At 43.1% G+C, this 21,067-nt stretch overlaps 2 protein-coding genes across 7 annotated transcripts; both read right to left on the minus strand.

Annotated features, from left to right (window-relative positions):
- Positions 1-2,312: 2,312 nt before the first annotated feature.
- LOC116954126 (dynein light chain Tctex-type protein 2-like) lies at positions 2,313-9,593 on the minus strand. 5 transcript variants are annotated; one of them, XM_076052080.1, is made up of 5 exons: positions 9,462-9,593; positions 8,708-8,849; positions 6,486-6,674; positions 5,544-5,702; positions 2,313-3,102 (listed from the first exon to the last, which is right to left on the minus strand). In XM_076052080.1, the coding sequence occupies exons 2-5, from the start codon at positions 8,786-8,788 to the stop codon at positions 2,992-2,994; spliced, it is 540 nt and encodes a 179-aa protein (XP_075908195.1). In that variant the 5' UTR covers positions 8,789-8,849; positions 9,462-9,593; the 3' UTR covers positions 2,313-2,991. The 5 variants fall into 5 exon arrangements, with proteins under 5 accessions (XP_075908195.1, XP_075908192.1, XP_075908196.1 ...); XM_076052077.1 differs by having other exon boundaries at positions 8,708-8,816; positions 9,462-9,591; XM_076052081.1 differs by lacking the exon at positions 9,462-9,593 and adding an exon at positions 8,979-9,190 and having other exon boundaries at positions 8,708-8,816.
- A 175-nt stretch (positions 9,594-9,768) lies between these two features.
- Positions 9,769-20,832, minus strand: LOC116954121 (uncharacterized). Of its 2 annotated transcripts, none has more exons than XM_076052082.1 (6): positions 20,594-20,832; positions 16,400-17,343; positions 15,004-15,216; positions 13,840-13,986; positions 12,556-12,765; positions 9,769-12,043 (listed from the first exon to the last, which is right to left on the minus strand). In XM_076052082.1, exons 2-6 carry the CDS (start codon positions 17,276-17,278, stop codon positions 11,705-11,707), a joined length of 1,788 nt encoding a protein of 595 aa, XP_075908197.1. In that variant the 5' UTR covers positions 17,279-17,343; positions 20,594-20,832; the 3' UTR covers positions 9,769-11,704. The 2 variants fall into 2 exon arrangements, with proteins under 2 accessions (XP_075908197.1, XP_075908198.1); XM_076052083.1 differs by having other exon boundaries at positions 20,240-20,832.
- Positions 20,833-21,067: the final 235 nt, after the last annotated feature.

Below are 21,067 nucleotides of genomic sequence, written 5' to 3' on the forward strand. Positions count from 1 at the left end.
CACAGTAAATCATATTCTTAAATAATATATATTATTTATATATATTATTTTATTGTTTCCCTTCAACGTGACTTTACCGAAAGAGCTAAGAATATTAATTACTGCAGTCACGAAAGCTTCAAATCAAAATTTAGCACAGTAAAATTACACAGCAAAATTACACAATTACACAAGGTACTCTGCAAGCCGTCTGGATACCACCAAAGATTTGTCCATGAAGCCGTACAGATATACAAACATAGACATAACTTCAACCGAGCAGATGGTTTCAAATTGAGCAATCATTGGAAAGATGTGATTGACCATGTTCAACCTCGACCGCTACTCCCCCCCGCGTCCCCCCCCCATCCGTGTCTCCGATGTTCACCAAGCAGGAGCTTCACCCTCCTGGCTCCTCCCACAAACCCCCCCACCCCACCCCCCCATGCTGCGCCCGTCCTGCCTGGCTCCTCCCCCTCCTCTTACCCTATATAACAGGTCCCTGCAGGGTGGGCTGGTAGGAACATTGGAATTTTTCAAGGCTCTGCCCTGTCTGTTGCTGATTTTACACCCAACAGCACGAGATTTCACTTCGTTAAAGTATTGAAAGGGGACGGACGGACGGACACATTAATCTATTGCAGGCTGGTACACTCAGTTTACAACTTTGTTCCTACCAGTAAGAGTCTATCATCACAAATAGCTCTCTCTCTCTCTCTAGTTATTTTGCTGTGCTTTTTTTACACCTGATGAAGGAAGCTTGTGTTGCCCCCGAAACGTCGTGATTTAATTTTGTTGTTTTTCATTTATTTTAATTTTATTTTTTTACCTACGTGACTTTACCGAAACAAAAAAAACAAAGAGTATGATTCCTTGCAGTCACGAAAGCTTCAAATCTAGAATGTGAAAATATTTTTTAAAAAATGAATGCAGGTGGTAGAATAGGCGACGTTTCGGGTAAAGGCCCTCCTGTAAATACGGTGAGGCAGGATTTTATTTTACATATACAATTTAATTCGTATCAGACCCCCATGGTATATAAAGTGGTGTCTCCAACTTTTTTCCTGGCTTCTCTCATGTGCTGTGAAGAAGGCGGCATTGCCCGAAACGTCGCCTGTTCCATTTTATTTTTTAAAGCCATCGCAGTGTTAATGGCTAATGCGGCGAGTCTTAACGGTAGAGGCGTGACGTCATGTCACTTGAATGACAACGCCTGGCCGTGACTGCAGCGAAACAAGAATATAACAGAATCCGAAGCGAGATTTAATTCCCCACCGAGCAAAGCCCGTAGAGCTAAGAAGCTATTTTTTAAGGGCGAGAGGTGGTGGCATCACAAAGATCTGAACGTGACGATAGCACCCTGATCTTGTTCATATACATATCTGTCAACCCCTTATCAGTGCCCTACCTTATTACAGACCAATTCAGACCTTAGTGGTCACCCCGTGCCTTTCTAAATCTCAACGTTCATCCTACAAAGTCCCATCACAAGGGAGAAACACAAATAGACAAAAAAATGTGTTGCACGTATTGAAACGGCTGTACGCCATATGGACCTGAAAACTCAATTTCCCTGTACAAGAATACAGGTAAACCGTATGGGTTGACATCGTTCTGTCAATCACACTATGTAGCTTCAAATGTAAAATACATATATATAATATCCGACGTTTCGGGCAATGGCTCTTCTTCATAGCATACATTCATATTCAGAGCACACTTTGTTGTTGGGAGCGGTGTTGCCATCCACGCCCTCGTGTCGGCCTTGATATGTGCTCGCTAACAGCACTTGCACCCACAGTCTGTGAAGGCTATCCGAGGGGGGTCTTAGTCTCTATCTCCAGGTCTGTCTCTTCTTCTCTGCTTGTCCTCTGGTCTGCGTTCTCTGGCTGTGTCCTCGCTGTGTTGTGTGTGCACACTCTCGTGTGTTCTGTCCTGTCACAAACTAAAGCCTCACACACCGAGTCTCACCCTGCCCGCTGCTGCTAAACAGCCAGATTGACCTGGTTACAGATGCCCTAACTTACAACCAAGAACCCCTGGACACCTTTCATTATTATTGCTACATTAAGCTCGTCGACCCAGGAAAGCCTCACCGAGTCTCAATGCTCCTTATCAGGAGGGTCCTGAAAAATATCCTGAGTACGGGGCGATCTTGCTACGTGTAATACCAACTGAGACATCTGCAGGAAAAGTTTACGCATTAGAATGTGTGGCCAATATCAATCCCATTGTATTTTTGTTTGGTCAATCGGAGGAAACCAGAGAAACCTGACAAACCCCATGCAGAATAGGGGGAGAACGTACAAACCCCATGCAGACAGACGCCCGAGTCAGAAAAAAACATTTTATTTGTAAATGACCGTGTGAATTGCGCCTATAATTCCTACATTGACAGTCGTACTGTAGTTCTCTCTGGCTGCGAGAGATATACAATTACGTTATGTCCTGGCTGCGAGAGAGATATATAATTGTTCACTTGACAATGAAGGCTCATGGCCAAAACTGTGAATTAAAATGATGTATGATACTTATTACAGCAACGTGGTCAAGTAATGCATTTTAATGACTACAAAAAACAATCGCTCTCCGATTTGTTTTCTGTATGTACCGCTTAATGTACCCCGTGATACCAGATATTTCGCTCTGCGTTTGCTGCGATTTTAGGTTTGATTTATTTCAGCGGCAAGGGCGCAAGCTGCTAGGCTCTATTTCACGGGCGTCCTGTGAATGAACTTGAGGCATCCAAGAAGCTCCTAGCACATGGGAGAGCGAAGATCTGACATCATGGCGAACAAACTGTGATACAACCAGAAATCATCTCAGAGATAAGGAACTGCCATTAAACTCTGCAGAGTACCGTCATACCATGAACAACAAATTTAAAATACAATTCTTGAAATTCGTGAATGTTAGCTTTTACTTGCAGATAAGACGCATTTTAGTAACGGTTAATAACACCTGCGGAAAGCTAATGAAGTTAATGTTTTAAATTGTCAGACTATGTTTATGCTACGCAACATATAAGGCGTATACGGATGCAGTGGCATAGACGCTGTAGTTCTCAAACGAGGCCGAGGCCCAGCCATCTCTTTCAATGTCCCACAGCCCTTGGCTTACAATCTGCAAAAAAAAGACGAGCGTTAATAAGTAAAGGCACGTTAATATAATTTTATTGTCATTTTTCCCTCAGACCTATCCCAATGATTATTGTGTCAGCGAACGGCCTACGGATGTGGATATCACAGAACTGAATCTGAGATCCCTCCAAGTGATCTTTTCATCCACAGGCGAAAACAAGCCTTTCCCACCCACTCTGCATATGAGAAGAATGTTTGGCGCATGGAAGTTAGGGTTGATCCATACAGTAGAAAATATGACTTTTCCACCCATTCTGCATATGAGAGTAATGCTTGATGCACAACAGTAAAACCAATATTTTATTCTCCGACCTGGAAAGTATCCAAATTAAGTGAAGAATACAATTTAATGTGACTGGTTTTTTTTAGGAGTCATTGGTGACCTGGCTGAAACCATCAACTAAGTACAGTGAAACCTTGGATTGTGAGTAACTTGGTCTGCGAGTGTTTTGCAAGACGAGCAGCATTTTTAAATATTAATTTGATAAACGAGCTATGTCTTGCAATACGAGCAGTACGTGTATAGATACACTTTGTCTGCCGAGCGTCACGTGATCACAACTGAGCCAATGGTTCTTCTCTCTCTCTCTCTGCGGGATTGTGGGTAATCACCTCCCATGCTCGGTCTCAGTCGGCGTGCCTCACTCGTATAGTCAACATCCGTTCGAGTGTATACTGTTTACTATAGTACTATAGTGTTGTGACCACGTGTGTGTGTGTAAAGCATTTTTTTTATTTTGTGTCCAAGTGTAGTGACTTCTTTAGTAACTGTACTGCAAGTGAAAGTCGTCCTACACAATAACCCTCCTCTCTCGTCTCCCTTACACCAGCCACGATTAAATGTAATTAATAAATTTGATTACTTTATATTAAATAAAAATATAAAAAGGTATTTTGTATTAATCATTTTTATATGAATATAGTATTTTTGGGTTGTGGAACGAATCATCTGAGTTTCCATTATTTCTTATGGGGAAATTCACTTTGATATACGGGTGCTTTGGATTACGAGCACATTTCCGGAACGAATTATGCTCGCAATCCAAGGTTTCACTGTAACTATACCCAAGACTTTGATTTAAAGCTTTCGTGACTGCAGGGATTCATATTCTTGGTTCTTTCGGTAAAGTCACGTAGAAGGGAAACAAAATAATAAAAATATAAAACAATAAAATTCTCACGACGTTTCGACTGCAACACAAGCAATCATCATCAGGTGTGAACATTTTCTCGTTGTGGTTTTCACACCTGATGATGATTGCTTGTGTTGCAATCGAAACGTCGTGAGAATTTTATTGTTTTATATTTTTATTATTTTATTGTTTCCCTTCTATGTGACTTTACCGAAAGAACCAAGAATATATATATACCCAAGACGTCAGTTCTAATCACAGGCTGGTCCCTGGATTCAAACCTCGAATCTCCAAGGTGGCCTGACAAGCGCTCTGACCTCTACGCTGCCTCAACAGTCATATTGATGATTTAAACACTGAAACCAAAGATTAAAGCATTGCATTTAAAAACAAACTGTGTAATTTTCCTCTTTAAATGTTATCTAGTATGTATAATACTGTTCAGTACCAGGAGTGACGACCAATTCTTTTTTAATAAAGGTAAAAATTTTCAAGGGAATAAGACGCTCATAAATAATTATGTTAAGCCTACAGCGATATCACATTTAAAAAAATATAATTTTCATCTTTGTACTCGAATTAAATTGACTCATAAAATCAAGTTACATTACTAACATTACTGGATGAGTCATATGCATTTCTAGGATGATTCATCTTTCCAAAATACCAAAATTCCCAGTTGACTGTTGTACCATATTTTATTACAGTTCCAAGTACTCGGATTAATCTTAACAAAACATATACGTTAAATTGTAGTTTAATGAGTATGTTTAGCTCTGCGATGTGTATTCGGGCTTTACCGCGTGTTGTTCAATATGGTGTCGGACGTTTCTCTCCATGGTCTGGGAGCTTCTTCAGGAACTGATTTGAGGATCTTTCTATTGTCAATTCTTGATGCTGGCAAATCAGTGAGCTGCCCAATTTTGTCCCTCTGAAGGAGCTCTCAGCACGTGGTGAGAAACGTCGGATACCGTACTGAACAGTATTTGGTACATCATGGGACATCGTTTGCCAGTACCAAAATATAATAGGAAAACCTATTCCCAGTATTTGGAACAACCCCAAAAACCCATCACAGCCGCACAGCAAAAATGGAAAAACCTCCAGAGTACAGCAGTGTTAGTGGTACCGTGTGTTACGTATTCATTGTGATCCTAGGACGTTCACAGGAAGGTCAACATTGAAAGAATGAGCATCTGAAAAATACATCACTCGTTAATTTACATGTTATATTTCTTAACGTTCAGCTCATTCATCATTCACTTATTTAAAAAACAACGAGGGTCCTTACCAGAACATCCTGTTTTTTCTTCTCACCAATATACATACTGACAATGAACTTGTAGCGGTCAAACTCAAACTGTTTAACCATCGCCAAGATGTCATCCGTCAGTGTCACAATGAGGGAGCGACACACGTCTGAATCATACTCTACGTCAGCCAACTTATTCTGAAACAGAGTGGATCATATGCAAGCGTGAGCAGTGCCAAAGCAAAGGCTGAACAGCTGCAGTATATTCATGTCAACTAGTTACTTATAAATCACATGATGTAACCCATGCCACCGATCTCAAACCTTACCATTCCCTGTTAGTTTTCCCACACTCTTTAAAGCATCGTGAGGTGCGATTGTGTTCAAACATTGTACACGGTGAAACTCATTTTAATCGTTGGCCTGGCCCAATCCGAGAATATTCCTATAACCTGCAGGGTTATAGTCTTTCTGTTATCCAAAATGTATCTACAAGGCAAGGACATTTGCCTCACTGAAAAACTACAACAGAAAAGCAGAGCAGCAACCTCATCCTAGTATCTTAGCTCATGAGGATGATGACCGCCAATTAAATTCTTATACAGTATATGTTTTTAAACCCACAATTTTCATACAACACTCTAAACAATCCATAAGAGGTGTTTTGGGTTAGATCTCGGAAATATTAATGTATCGTAAAACCAACCACCACCCGACACAACCAATTAGTATGGTTTGTCACGTAAACAAAACATGCCAATTAGTTACGAGTACAGCACACCGGTGTGTTGGGAGAGTAAACCCGGAACATTTACAATCTGAGTACGAAGTTTCGCTGGTGGTTACAGCAACCAGCCTCATCAGGCGACAGCCAGAATTGTGACACGAACACTGTGACCACTTTCAGTAAACCACCGCTATGCATTTCGCAACGATCCATGTCACATATACACACACAGCCCCCCACTCATACACACACACCGACAGGATGCTATCGATTCTACTTGTGACAGGGTCTTCTCTGAAACGCCGGAGAGATTCCAGCTGATAGCTGGATGTGGGTTCCACGATTGTCGGATTCACGGCACATTCGGCTTTCTTGGTCACTTTGCGTTTCACCGCCGCTGCGTCCGCGGTGTGCGTTAACGCCTCCTCGCTCTGCTTGTTCGCCTTGAAATGCACACGTGTTAAAATTTTTTTTTAAAAATCAGCCCAGAGAGTCCGTGCGCTACACAATGCAATTTGCATTTATAAAGAACCGTAAGAGACATGATCATAAACATAGAACAGTAGATACGTGTGCCAAAAAGTAAACATTTACGCTGAGACAAGAAGAGCAACACATTGATTCGAGATCGTAGGCTAGAGACATCAAATCGACTGTTTGAGATAATTAATCGGGAGCTGTCCCAATGGGCTTGCAGCACCAGAGGACGAATTGATTAAATCAATCAGCTCCGTGTGCCGAAGCTCGACTGATGGTTGCATCGCAAAGGCAATGAACAGTACTATTATAAAGACGGCATTCATAATATAGGGGTTTTGGGGGGGGGGGGGTGAGATCGCGTAAATGTGTGTCGTTAAACCCGCCACCACCCGACACAGCCAATTAGTAAGGTTTGTAACGTAACCAACACGTGTCAATTTGTTACTAGTACAGCACTAACCGGTGTGTTGGAGAGTAAATACACAGTTACATCTTGAGGACGATGGTTTAAGGACACTTTATATACACGCGATGGAACCCAAAACACCTATACAGTATACTCGTTGGTTCTTTCGGTAAAGTCACATAGGTAGAAATAAAAAAGAAAGTTATTAAAATCACGACGTTTCGGAGGCAACACAAACTTCCGTCATCAGGTGTAACTAGCACAACAAAATTACACAGCAAAATAAAGTAATTACACAGCAAAATAAAGTAATTACACAGCAAAATAAAGTAATTACACAGCAAAATAAAGTAATTACACAGCAAAATAAAGTAATTACACAGCAAAATAAAGTAATTACACAGCAAAAGAAAGTAATTACACAGCAAAATAAATTACACAGCTAAATAAATTACACAGCAAAATAAAGTAATTACACAGCAAAATAAAGTCATTACACAGCAAAATAAAGTAATTACACAGCAATATAAAGTAATTACACAGCAAAACAAAGTAATTACACAGCAAAATAAATTACACAGCAAATTAAAGTCATTACACAGCAAAATAAAGTAATTACACAGCAAAATAAAGTAATTACACAGCAATATAAAGTAATTACACAGCAAAATAAAGTAATTACACAGCAAAATAAAGTAATTACACAGCAAAATAAAGTAATTACACAGCAAAATAAAGTAATTACACAGCAAAATAAAGTAATTACACAGCAAAATAAAGTAATTACACAGCAATATAAAGTAATTACACAGCAAAACAAAGTAATTACACAGCAAAATAAAGTAATTACACAGCAAAATAAAGTAATTACACAGCAAAATAAAGTAATTACACAGCAAAATAAAGTAATTACACAGTAAAACAAAGTAATTACACAGCAAAACAAAGTAATTACACAGCAAAATAAAGTAATTACACAGCAAAATAAAGTAATTATACAGCAAAATAATGTAATTACACAGCAAAATTAATTACACAGCAAAATAAAGTAATTACACAGCAAAACAAAGTAATTGCACAGCAAAATAAAGTAATTGCACAGCAAAAATAAATTACACAGCTAAATAAAGTAATTACACAGCAAAATAAAGTAATTACACAGCAAAATAAAGTAATTACACAGCAAAATAAAGTAATTACACAGCAAAATAAAGTAATTACTCAGAAAAATAAAGTAATTACACAGCAAAATAAAGTCATTACACAGCAAAATAAAGTAATTACACAGCAAAATAAAGTAATTACGCAGCAAGATATAGTAATTTTGCTGTGTTACACCTGATGCCTTCGAAACGTTGTGATTTGATTAACTTTACTTTTTTTTATCTACGTGACTTTACCGAAAGAGTATGATGGATCACTGCAGTCACGAAAAACCTCAAACCTTATACAGTATTATGGATATTATTAGTTCGCGAAAGCCTACGTGTTAAAAAAAATACGGCGTGTGTCCTTGCCGCGTTACATTTGAAACACAAACTTGGTAAGAATTAACATACATCAACAATAATAACAACAAGAGTTGTTTACCTGGTTCGTAACAAACTTCCTTTGTCTTCCAGCCGGGTCTTTAACGTTGCCGCGCTTCGAGGACTTTAACGAAGCGGCCATGGATCGCTCTTCCTCAGATCGCTTATCCCTTTAACAGTCCGCTCACGAAAGACATCGAAAGCTGTCGTTTATTTTTTAACAACAACAAGAATGCCCGCACCTGTATTTAATACGATTGTTCAACGCGGCAATGAACGGTGGCGTTTATTTGTATCGTACCAAAATTAAAACTCCGCTGTTCGTTTCGCACCTGAAGACGGGTTGCTTCGTGTTTCTCTATTAATTTTATTTCTAACTACCGTGACTTTTACCGAAAATAAACAAAGTGTACGGATTCCCTGCGGTCACCAAAGCTTCACGATCTTAAATTAAAACGCCTCAAACTGCGTGGTTTGCGAGAGAAGCTTCTAACGTATTCTTAGCTCTTTCGGTAAAGTCACGTTGAAGGGAAACAATAAAATAATAAAATATATATATAAAACAATAAAATATATATAAAACAATATATTTTATTGTTTATATAAAACAATATATTTTATTATTTCCCTTCAACGTGACTTTACCGAAAGAGCTAAGAATATGAATTACTGCAGTCACGAAAGCTTTAAATAAAAATTTAAGCTTCCAACGGTTTTAAAAAACGAACATTGAACAAGGTCGTCACGGTCAAACTTCCACCGTAACACATTAGCCGAGTAATTATATAGATAACAACAACAAGAATAATACTTACGGTAATATTATAATGGTCTACAGTGCGAGAGGTAAAGGCGCAGCCCTGCAATGGCGTTTTAGAGATAGGCCTCTGAAGCGGGGGATATCTGCCCCCCACTCTTCCACGTTGGTCAAGTAACTTGTAAGATGTGGGCGGCGAAGGGGGGGGGGTACCCACCACACTCTACCCCCAACACACGCATTGCCCTGACAAGCGCCTCCCCCCCCCCCCATTGGGGGCCGTCCATAAATGACGTCACGCGATTTTTGACCCCCCCCTACTCTCGTCACAAAAAGTCAGACCCCCCCCCCAAAATAAAACATGCTTCAAATCGCTTTAAACTATTGTCATTGTAGTGCGTATTTAATGTGGCGCTGCACTCTGATGTTGTAGAAATTTTTTTTATTAAAAAGTATTTTTTTAATTAAGTAGAACGTGCTGTCTATATTTATTTAAAGTTGCGCATTTTGATGTGACGTCAAATTTCTCAAACCCCTTCCCCCCCCCGGTGCGTGACGTCATTTATGGACGGCCCCTTGACACCGCTGGGTGGACAGAGACCGGAGCCGCGTGCGTGTGTAGGTCACGTGCAGCAGTGACGTCGACTGCCGCCGCGCCTGGAGATCGAATCGAACCGGTGTTGCAAGTCCAGCGCGCCGACTGCACCACGGCATCGGCAGCAGTATTCCAGACGGGACACGAGAGTCACTCTATAGTACTGCAGTAGAGGGTAGTCCATTGTACCCTACTATGCCCCCCCAACCCCCACGTCTATTTGCTTCCTTGCATTCAACCCGCAACGTGTCAACGTGGTGCAGAAGCGTGGCCACCCGCAAGTTCACGCGGGAGGCACTCGCACAAAGGTGGATTGACAAAAGGGCATTGTTGGCACGTACAATTAAAACGGGGTTCAACTTGACATTACACGCGGGATGAATTGCTTAATTGTGTGAACAATGTTAACGCGTAACTCGTTACTCCAGACAGGTGGCTTTAACATTGTAAGCCGTGGTTTATTGAAGTACGGCTTTTAGTAGTGTGGTTAAAATAGTATATTTCTTGCCATTGACCAGCAGGGGCCGCATTTCCCCGCTTGATGCAGAGGTTTGCTGTTCGCGGCCAGCGGCCCCCATCCCTAGTTAATACTGCCGGTTTAAATTTTGATTTAAAGCTTTCGTGACTGCAGTAATTCATATTCTTAGCTCTTTCGGCAAAGTCACGTTGAAGGGAAACGTCGTGAGAATTTTTTTTATTGTTTTATATATATTTTATTATTTTATTGTTTCCCTTCAACGTGACTTTACCGAAAGAGCTAAGAATATACTGCCGGTTTATTGTGTGCTTCAGTGCAACGTCCTCTGGACGTTATTCAACAAAGATTGGCGATGTGTGCCGGCGTCAAGGACCAATTTTGACTGATTTCATAATACACTCCAAAATTGTTGTGGTTAATTGGGAAGCCACGCGACAACATCGCCCCACACTCGTAGGCAAAATGCACACTCGCTGACCAGTGCTGCTTTCACCTCACAGGGACAGCTGCCACTGGGCGTCCCCTGTCACAGGGCACCACGTGGTCTACGGTACCGCATGGGAAGGTGTTGTGTCAATACGAGGTGATGATACAATACACCGGCCGACATTTGTTGGAAACCAATCACTAACGTGGCATTATTTTCCACTTACGCACCATTCTAGGTTTTATGAAAAAAAAAATATTCCTTGTGGCATTTGAGTGGAGACCACTTCTCCCACCAGAATGCGCGGGCAGTCATCGGTGACACGTGCCTGATGGTTTTCACTTGACCGCATTAATCACGTGTTGCATGAGGGCCACCCCATGCCGTGTAGGTAATGGGGGTTATTTAAGCATACTTCACGCTGGTCAGTACGGGTTGGTGAAGGTGGGAAGGATAGATATGGGAACATAGACATACAGTATTACAATATATTTTATAGCATTGCCCACCACATAGCTCTGCAGCAGCCATTAATAACCTGTTGTACATATGGAAGTCACCCTTCCAAACAATATCCAGGTTCCACTGTGCAAAGCTTCAGATATCTGATGAGATCAAGCAATTTTGATGATGCAAACAAACTTTATCACCAATTTGAATCACCAATAACATATTAACACTTTTCCCGCCACTGAGATGAACTGAGAACTCTCCAACACAACGGTCGGTCTCGCCACCTCACAATCGCCAATAACTCGGCTTTGAACCTTCGCCTAGACTCGTTTTCTGGTATCACTAGCCCTAGTAATGATCCCTGTGTCTCCGGCCCAAGACGAGGTCCTTCGCCTGACCATGGCCTATACGCCTGGAAGCCAGGTGCTGATCACGGGGCAGAGAGGCAACGGACATCCATGGTGTGTCCCGGGAAAGATGCCGCGAGACACGCTCTTCCTGCTTGCGCCGCTGATGCTCCTGTTGGCCCTGCTGGTGCTTCTGCTTGTACCGCTCCCACGGACGCTGCCAGGAAACGTCAGCCTCCTCGGTTTGGATTTTTCCGTCGAATGCCGTGGTGGCAAGTCGGTTCACCCTGTCCCGTAATTTCAGCCGAGAGGTGAGTCTCTCCAGTGAGGAAGCCCTAGCCTGGGGAACAGTAAATACAGATGTGTCTGTGCTACAATATCACATATCCACGCATCACATATCTGCCTTGTAGGGTTACCACCTCTCCTAGTGTTCCCATGATCATCCTCTCTTTGAAGTGGCTGTTCTGGTAACATGAATCAATTAGTCAGTTGCGTAATAATACACCACTCAAGATAATACATTTACATTTAGATCTCCCCGCTCCGAGTATTGTGAGATATTCCTATTACCATGACATGTCACACCTCTGATTAGCACGGTTGGTTATGTACGGTACGAAAGAAGTTCAACATACATACATGTCCTGCCTTTTAATGCCTCCCAGGTGACAACTCTACTGACATGACTAGCAATGAATTGTGCATGGTGTAAACTGTCATTTTATATATTCGTATACCCGACCTAACATTCATTATACGGAAGAACGTTAAGCACTTGACGACAATGGGAACCAGCAGTGTCTCACCACCACTGCAAAAACCCGCTACTCAACAGCCTCCACCCCGTACTTCAGATCCACTCTCGAGCTTCCTTGAGCGTTTCGCTCCATGCCCGTGGGTCTCGGTGTGCCTCGTGAAACCTTGTCCCATCCTGGGAGAGCGGCGAGCCAGTCGAGCGTTATGGTCTGACTCGCTGTCTTGCGAGGTTGAGGAGAGATACTCTTTCATCCTGGACGTAGCTCGAAGAGGCCTGAACTTCCTGTGTTCCTGTAGGAACACCTGTTAAACAGAATCAAGAAAGCGATTAGGACTCAGCCCGCCAGCCCCGTTGGGGGGAGGGCTGGAGAGGGCTGAGGGCCCCCCCCTCCACACTCATGGCTCTACCGCTCACACCACACTTCGGATTACCACGGTTGGCTATGTATGGTGCAAAAGAAGTTCAGCATATACCCCCCCCCCCCCCGCCGTCTAAATTCTTATTGTCACGTCAAACAATATTGATGCAATATTTAACGCCAGTGGCGAATTTTCGTCAAAATCCATCAGTATCCCATAACCAAATAGTGTCTAGGGTCTCCTCATACACACAGGGAGTGAGAACTAGAGCAGAAAGCGCGATAGAAGACACGGGCAGATCGTAGCATTACTAATTATGTTTAGCATTTGGTTAGCAGTTTAACTTTGACCATGTTGTGTACCACCCACAATAGGGCTGCATCAAGGGTTGCTGCTTCTCAGTCCTCTCTAAGAACTTAAAACACAGCCCAGCGCCTCGCTGCTACTGCTGCTGCCCTTGCTTGGTTCCCGCAATCACAGTACAGTTGACTCTCGATTATCCGCGGATTGACTACGTGCAAACTGGTTCAATTATATTATTAAAATATAAAGATGCAGCCCTGCAATTGCTTGCTCACGCGACTGCTAGAGGAAGGGTCTCCACTAGAGGGAGTCCTAGAAAGCCCCTCTGGAGGGTACTTTTGGCCTCCTCTTCCATGCTGACCAAATGTCTTGGAAGAGGTGGGAATACCACACTTTGCCCTACCACACGCAGTCTGCCAATCGACTGTGGTGTACACATTTATACTGCTCGATGGCCAGAGTCGGGGGTATATGAGAAACTTTCCCTATTGTTTCAACCGCCATGCCGGGAGGTCAAACCAATGACCTCTGGATTGCAAGTCCAGTGTGCTGACCATTACCCCAATATGGCAACATCCCTCAAGTAAACAATAAATGCGTTTTCAAGCGTATTTTCCATACGATTTGCATTATCCGCGTTTTACTTTTATCCAGACCATCCGCCCCGACCCGCCTCTGTTTTACGGATAATCAGGAGTTGACTGTGATGCTTACCTCCGATAAACTGCCCAGTTTTTGGTTTAAGCTCTGAGCTGAAACGATGTTGTCCTCCGACTCGCTACGCTGCAGGGTTACACGGAGACATCCCTTCCTTCCCATGCTGGTTGTACGGTTCAGTCGCACCGGTTCCTCCAGTGAGGTCTGAAAATGTAACCAAGTACACGACAAACAGGAGCTATTCCATGTACTGTACAGTATAAGCATAACTCATGTTCCGTGCCTCCACATACAAATGCAACGTTTGCAGTCATTGGCCTACTGGCATTCCAGACCAATATTAAGCAGCAGCATTTGTTTCACAAGCTTGACTCTGATGAGGAGACCCAGAGAAGTTGATACCAGTTCTAGAGTTTGCCTGCTTAAATAAATGCTGCTGGATAATATTGGTCTGAAAACCTGATAGGCTGACGTACTGACACATCTTGCAGTGCAGACACAGAAGGTAAGTCTGCTTACATATGTTATTGCCAATACAGTAAAACCTTGGATTGCGAGTAACTTGGTCTGCGAGTGTTTTGCAAGACGAGCAAAAATTGTAAATAAATATTAATTTGATAAACGAGCGAGGTCTTGCAATACAAGTAGTAGGTATTAGCTTTGTCTGCCGAGCGTCACGTGATCACAATTGATATACGAATGCTTTGATATACGAGTGCTTTGGATTACAAACACGTTTCCGGAACGAATTATGCTCGCAATCCAAGGTTTTACTGTAATGCGTTATCTATAGCTGTCTTGACTTGGCTGCAACTCCCCCACGGCCACTGCTGCTGTGTCCCCTGCTCGCATCTCGCACCTTGGGCGGTAACATGGCCGGGTGCTAGGATTTTCAGCGCTCGTTGCAGAGGTTCACCGTTCGGATCCAGCGGCTAGTATTGGTTGTTACTATTGCGATGTGTGCTAACCATAGACAACACACGCTGTCTGCTGCACAGCGGAAGTTAATGATGCCGTGATGCCATTCGTGAGGGCAGGCCATTGTGTGCCGGTGTCATGGTGCAAATTTGCAAAATTACCTGTAAAAAATTTCAATTGGGATTATACATAGCAATCATCGCCCCCGACTAAAAAAAAATACTGGAGTGGACTCTCCTGGAAACGAGTCTTGAGACTCAGCGTGGCTTTTCCTAAGCAAACAATCAAAGTAAAAGTGCCAACCTCAGATCTGATGTCAAATTTCTTGCTTGAGCAGCCGTGACGCTCATCTCGTCTGCTCGAACTTCTGCCTCTCCTGGGGGAGTAGCGAGCCGGTGAGCTGTCTCTGTGCGGCCCGCTGTCTTGCAAGGTTGAACAGCGATTGCCCTTCGACCCTTTCGGCCCAGAAGAGACAGGGTCATGGGGCCTGAACTGCAGGAATTCATCTGGGGATGTCTGTAAATGTAATTAACCAAGCATGTAAATTAGTCGACCTCATTGTAAAAATTTTAAATCATCATAAAGATACATATAGGGTGGCATATTAAAGGTAATTATCTATAGTTTTTTGAAAATATGGCTTACGTATGTAATGCATCAGTGGTTTAACAGATACAAGAAAATACATTGCACCATCGCCACCCCAGAGTTCATATGAATACGCCCGACACCACCGCGAATATTTTATGGGCATTCCTCCGTTTATCAAGAAAAGTGGACACAGTCCCAATTTGTTGATGCACTATGCACAAGCGAATAGACACTTCGTAATGAGCTCTCGTGATCACACACACCCTCAAAGTGTCTGCAATGTGCGTCCCAAATCGTGTAACTGTCCACAAAGCATGGGATTAAGAATCGCGCTTGGGGTCCATTTCAACTGTCAAAGAACTTTAACATTTGCACACACACAAATTTTGCACCATCTATGTTATTGTCTTTACCAATAAGCACCCAACCTACTTGCAATATATCTCGGCAAAATGTACACGTACTTCGCTCCGATAGGCATCTAGGTATTTCCATTTGAGGAATCAAGCGCTTGCAGACGAGTGAATGAAACTAATTGTTTTCATTAACAGATGGGCTGTGGTTGAACAGAGTCGTGCATAGAGTGGGGGAGTGGAGAATCAAGGGGGGAGGTGAATGAAAGCATAAAAATAAGTGAATGAATGCATTGCACGTTCAGTAACGAAGAGCTTTCTTTTACTCCTGATTGATCACTGTCATTATTAAGAGAATAATTCTGGATATAGTTGATTCTGGATTATCCGTTCATAGGCAGATTATCCAGGTTGCAGATTAACCCATACTTAGCTGCTCCTCACTCATCGAGGGTCAGTGACTCAGTGCTGACGTGACCGCAGATATGTTGGCAATTAAACCAATTACTTAAACAAAAACGATTGTAAATTTTGATTTAAAGCTTTCGTGACTGCAGGGATTCATATTATTGGTTCTTTCGTGACTTTACCGAAAGAACCAAGAATAAAAACGATTGTTTTATCTGGGACAACCCTCCCAACCCAATACTCAGGATAATCGCGAGATGACTGTATATGTGTGTTGAGTGCATTGTAATGCACAGAGATAAAACTCATGGAAGCAACAGCGGTGACGTTTCCACTGCGGTGACTACCTCTCTCGCGTTCCAGGTGAACCTGCCCTCTAGTTCAGGGTCCCATCGTGCAGGAGAGTTGTCCTCACCCCCCAGGAAGTACGGTGACTTCAACGACCTCTCCTCCACGGGCGAGTCGGCCCCTGCGACGCCCCTGCTGCGGCGGCGCTGCTCGCTACGCGTTGAGCCTTTTCCATAAACGTCGCTGAATGATGATAGGCTGGATGAGTCCGCAGAAGCGGAGGGAACTCCGCCACTGCAATCATCATCCAATTGATGTTGATGACATCCGTAGTGGTGGCGGCGGTGGCGATCACGATGTAGGTCACGGTCATCACACTGGTGTTGCCGGCGTTCTGCATTGGCGACGCTCTCGCTCCGCCGCTCAAAGTACCTCTTCATCTTGCCGACGTTGTCGAAGGAGTCCATCATCTCGCGCAGTCTCTCCAGCGACTGCGACCGGGCAATAGATGGCGACGTATCCCTCATCACGAAGGAGCTGCTGCGGCTGATCAACGGTGCGAGCTGCACCTCCTCGTAGAGATCCTCGTCGACGTCCTGGGATGCCGATCTACCGTACGTCTCTGCGCACGCTCGCTCTTGCACATTCGTGCTCGTCGAAGACGCCGCGCACTCATGTCCGCTGACGCGACGCGAACGGCGCAGGAACGAGTCGAGCGCCTGGGGCGCGCTGGAAGCGAGAGAGGTGCGCACCACACTGCCTTCCGGCGGCGGAGGTAACCTTCCCCTCTCGGACGCAATCCCCGCGCTGGACTTTCCGCTGTGGGTGAAACCTGAGTGGTGGTGGCCATCCGAGGGCGTCGAAGAGTCTCGGCGCAGCGATGGCCAACAGACTTGCGGAGTGGAGGAGTGGTGGGACTTGGTACACCGAGGCCTCATTGGCACTCGTGGTCCTGCGTAGCTGCACCGCGAGATCAACCTTGGTGGACGATTGAGTTGAGAGTCTGAAAATACAGCACTGTGAGTTCATGGAAATGCAGGACAATGAGTAATGAAAAGTAGACAACTTTTTTGCCGAGTCTCAATCAAGCAACACTTGTACTGCCCGGGAGCCACGATTTGGCAACCAATGCCATAGATCCATAGATTACTGTGATCGCAACGAGCCTTCACTGGACCCTCCTCGGTTAAATTCCGCAAAAGATATCCCCCGCCCTACGCACTGTGAAATCTGACTTCCCATTTCTCTTCCTATGTTTGAACTTCTTTTTTTGCACCCTGACAGCCTGACATGCAGAGCAACAACTGCAATGTCACAATCAGGTGGTCAGCCGAGGCAACGGTGCCAGGAGCAGCGGAGTGTATCGCTGTAAATATCTCCCTCGCATTTGTGGATCGGGTATTGCGTCGTTATCGGTCTTGTTCTGTGCACCATCAGGGTATCGGCATCTGCTGCCACGGTTTGTGCAGTGGATGCGGTTTAGGGTGGACCGTGCGCTTCGTGGAAGATTAAAACTCAGGGATCTCTGAAAAGGTGGTTTTATAAAAAATAGGAACGGGACTCTGGTACCTCATTCCTCCTTTCCACTCTAACCAAACCGTGCCAGGGCTGTGCTAAGCCTATTTGGCCCTCAGGAAGAAAACGTTATCCTCCCTTGCTTATTTTTAGGGGCGCCGTGGTGGTTAGGAGATGTTAACTACCTCGCCTACAATGCAACTGGTCGTGTGGTTCGATCCCGACCCTGGCGCCTGCTGTATATTTGGATTACTCTTTGGTTCTTTCGGTAAAGTCACGTAGAAAGAAATGTAATTAAATAATAGAATACGACGTTTCTATTGCAACACAAACAACCGTCATCAGGTAGAACTAAATTTGAGAGAGAGACAAAACACAGACACGGAGACACACAGACACACATGCTGAGAGAGACAACACAGAGAGAGACACACAAAAGACACAGAGAGACAACACAGAGACACACAACATAGACACACAGAGAGAGACAACACAGAGACACACAACATAGACACACAGAGACAACACAGACAGAGAGAGACACACAACATAGACGCATAGAGAGACAACACAGACACACAGAGAGAGACAACACAGACACAGAGAGAGACACACAACATACACACACAGAGACAACACAGAGACACAGAGACACAACATAGACACACAGAGAGAGACAACACAGACACAAAGAGCTCACTCCGTTGAGCTATCGTTTGTGGTTGCCAGGTCGCTTCTGATCAAGAGAGCTACAAGGCTCAGTGGGGCCTTACCTGGTCAAATAACAAGTTTAGTTTGAGTCTTATCTTGTCTGCCTCCTACTCTCATGGTCCGACTCCTACACATTCCCTAGCACCGTCCAAATTACTGGATCACGATGGGTTTTTTTTACACAGTTGTGCAAAATCGCTATGTCGTGAAATGATATCTTCCAATGTAAATGTTGTGGCTTGGCTCTCCAACACACAACCGGTGTCGTGCTGCACTCGTATACTACACTATACACTACACTATACACTAGTGCTGTACTAGTATACTACACTATACACTACACTAGTGCTGTACTAGTATACTACACTATACACTACACTATACACTAGTGCTGTACTAGTATACTACACTATACACTAGTGCTGTACTAGTATACTACACTATACACTAGTGCTGTACTAGTATACTACACTATACACTAGTGCTGTACTAGTATACTACACTATACACTAGTGCTGTACTAGTATACTACACTATACACTACACTATACACTAGTGCTGTATTAGTATACTACACTATACACACTATACACTAGTGCTGTACTAGTATACTACACTATACACTAGTGCTGTACTAGTATACTACACTATACACTACACTATACACTAGTGCTGTACTAGTATACTACACTATACACTACACTATACACTAGTGCTGTACTAGTATACTACACTATACACTAGTGCTGTACTAGTATACTACACTATACACACTATACACTAGTGCTGTACTAGTATACTACACTATACACTAGTGCTGTACTAGTATACTACACTATACACACTATACACTAGTGCTGTACTAGTATACTACACTATACACTACACTATACACTAGTGCTGTACTAGTATACTACACTATACACTAGTGCTGTACTAGTATACTACACTATACACTACACTATACACTAGTGCTGTACTAGTATACTACACTATACACTAGTGCTGTACTAGTATACTACACTATACACTAGTGTTGTACTAGTACACTACTAGTGTTGTACTAGTACACTACACTATACTCTACACTAGTACTGTACTAGTACACTACACTATACACTACAATATACACTAGTGCTGTACTAGTATGCTACACTATACACTAGTGCTGTACTAGTATACTACACTATACACTAGTGCTGTACTAGTATACTGCACTATACACTACACTATACACTAGTGCTGTACTAGTATACTACACTATACACTAGTGCTGTACTAGTATACTACACTATACATTACACTATACACTAGTGCTGTACTAGTATACTACACTATACACTAGTGCTGTACTAGTATACTACACTATACACTACACTATACACTACACAATAGTGCTGTACTAGTATACTACACTACACACTAGTGCTGTACTAGTATACTACACTATACACTACACACTAGTGCTGTACTAGTGACGAATTGGCCACGTTCTGTTTACGTGACAACCCTTACTAGTTGGCTGTCGGGTGGTGGCGGGTTTAACGACACAACATTTATAGATTTACGCGATCTAACCCAAAAAAAGCATCTATAATGGATAATATTGGTCGCGAAAGCCTACTTACTACTACGTGTTAAACTGAGATTATTGAGATTTTGATGTCGCTCACCAACACAACGCGCCTCATGCACCACCGCTCGTCATAGTTACTGTACTCGGCAAATAAATGTTAAAAGTCAATGAATATTGCGTTGCGTATTTAGCATTCAGAGAGTTGTCATCTTGCAAGCAGTTTTAATTAAATTCACCAAATTACTGTTTGCTGGGCTGTGGACATTACTAATTAACCATAAAAAATAACTATTGTAAGACAATGTATTTATGTATTAAGAATACAATATACTGTTAATTAACCGTTAACATTGATTTATTTTAACATTCAATTTTATTTTAAATGAACCCCATTTAAAATATGTAAAGTTTTAGAGCATTAAACGGGGGTCGCAAGACATCTGGTGCCCACCTGCGCTGACTATTTTAAGTTATTTTGAGCGTCTTCTTGTGAGGGCGCAACTAGTGGCGTCTTTAAAGGACCCAAACAAAACGCATCTCGCCTCCTTGTCGACGTGCACTATGAAGTTTTCGTGTCCAACTTTATAGAAACAAAGTTTGCCGGCTGGAGTCACGCCTGGACTCCTGGCTTGACTCGCTCGCTCTCGGCCAAGTGCGCATGCGCGGCTCGTGACATCGCCGCGTTTGTGTGCGTATGACGCCAAACGGCGCCCCCCCGCTGCGTGATGACGTCATCCACATGCCAAAAGCGTTCTGACGTCATACCCCTATCCTTCCACCGCAAAGTTGGGAATGTGTGTCTGTTCAAAATGTTTAGCGTACTTTCCGACATGCAACAAACTTGAAATTTGCCGTGTGGATACTTTCCAGACTGTACACCATGCAAAAATTATAAAAAAATAAACTTTTTTAGTGGGGGGGGAGC

Source organism: Petromyzon marinus, chromosome 54 (assembly GCF_048934315.1).
Source record: "Petromyzon marinus isolate PM22_M1 ecotype Great Lakes invasive population chromosome 54, UKy_Petmar_22M1.pri1.0, whole genome shotgun sequence".
Lineage (NCBI taxonomy): Eukaryota > Metazoa > Chordata > Hyperoartia > Petromyzontiformes > Petromyzontidae > Petromyzon > Petromyzon marinus.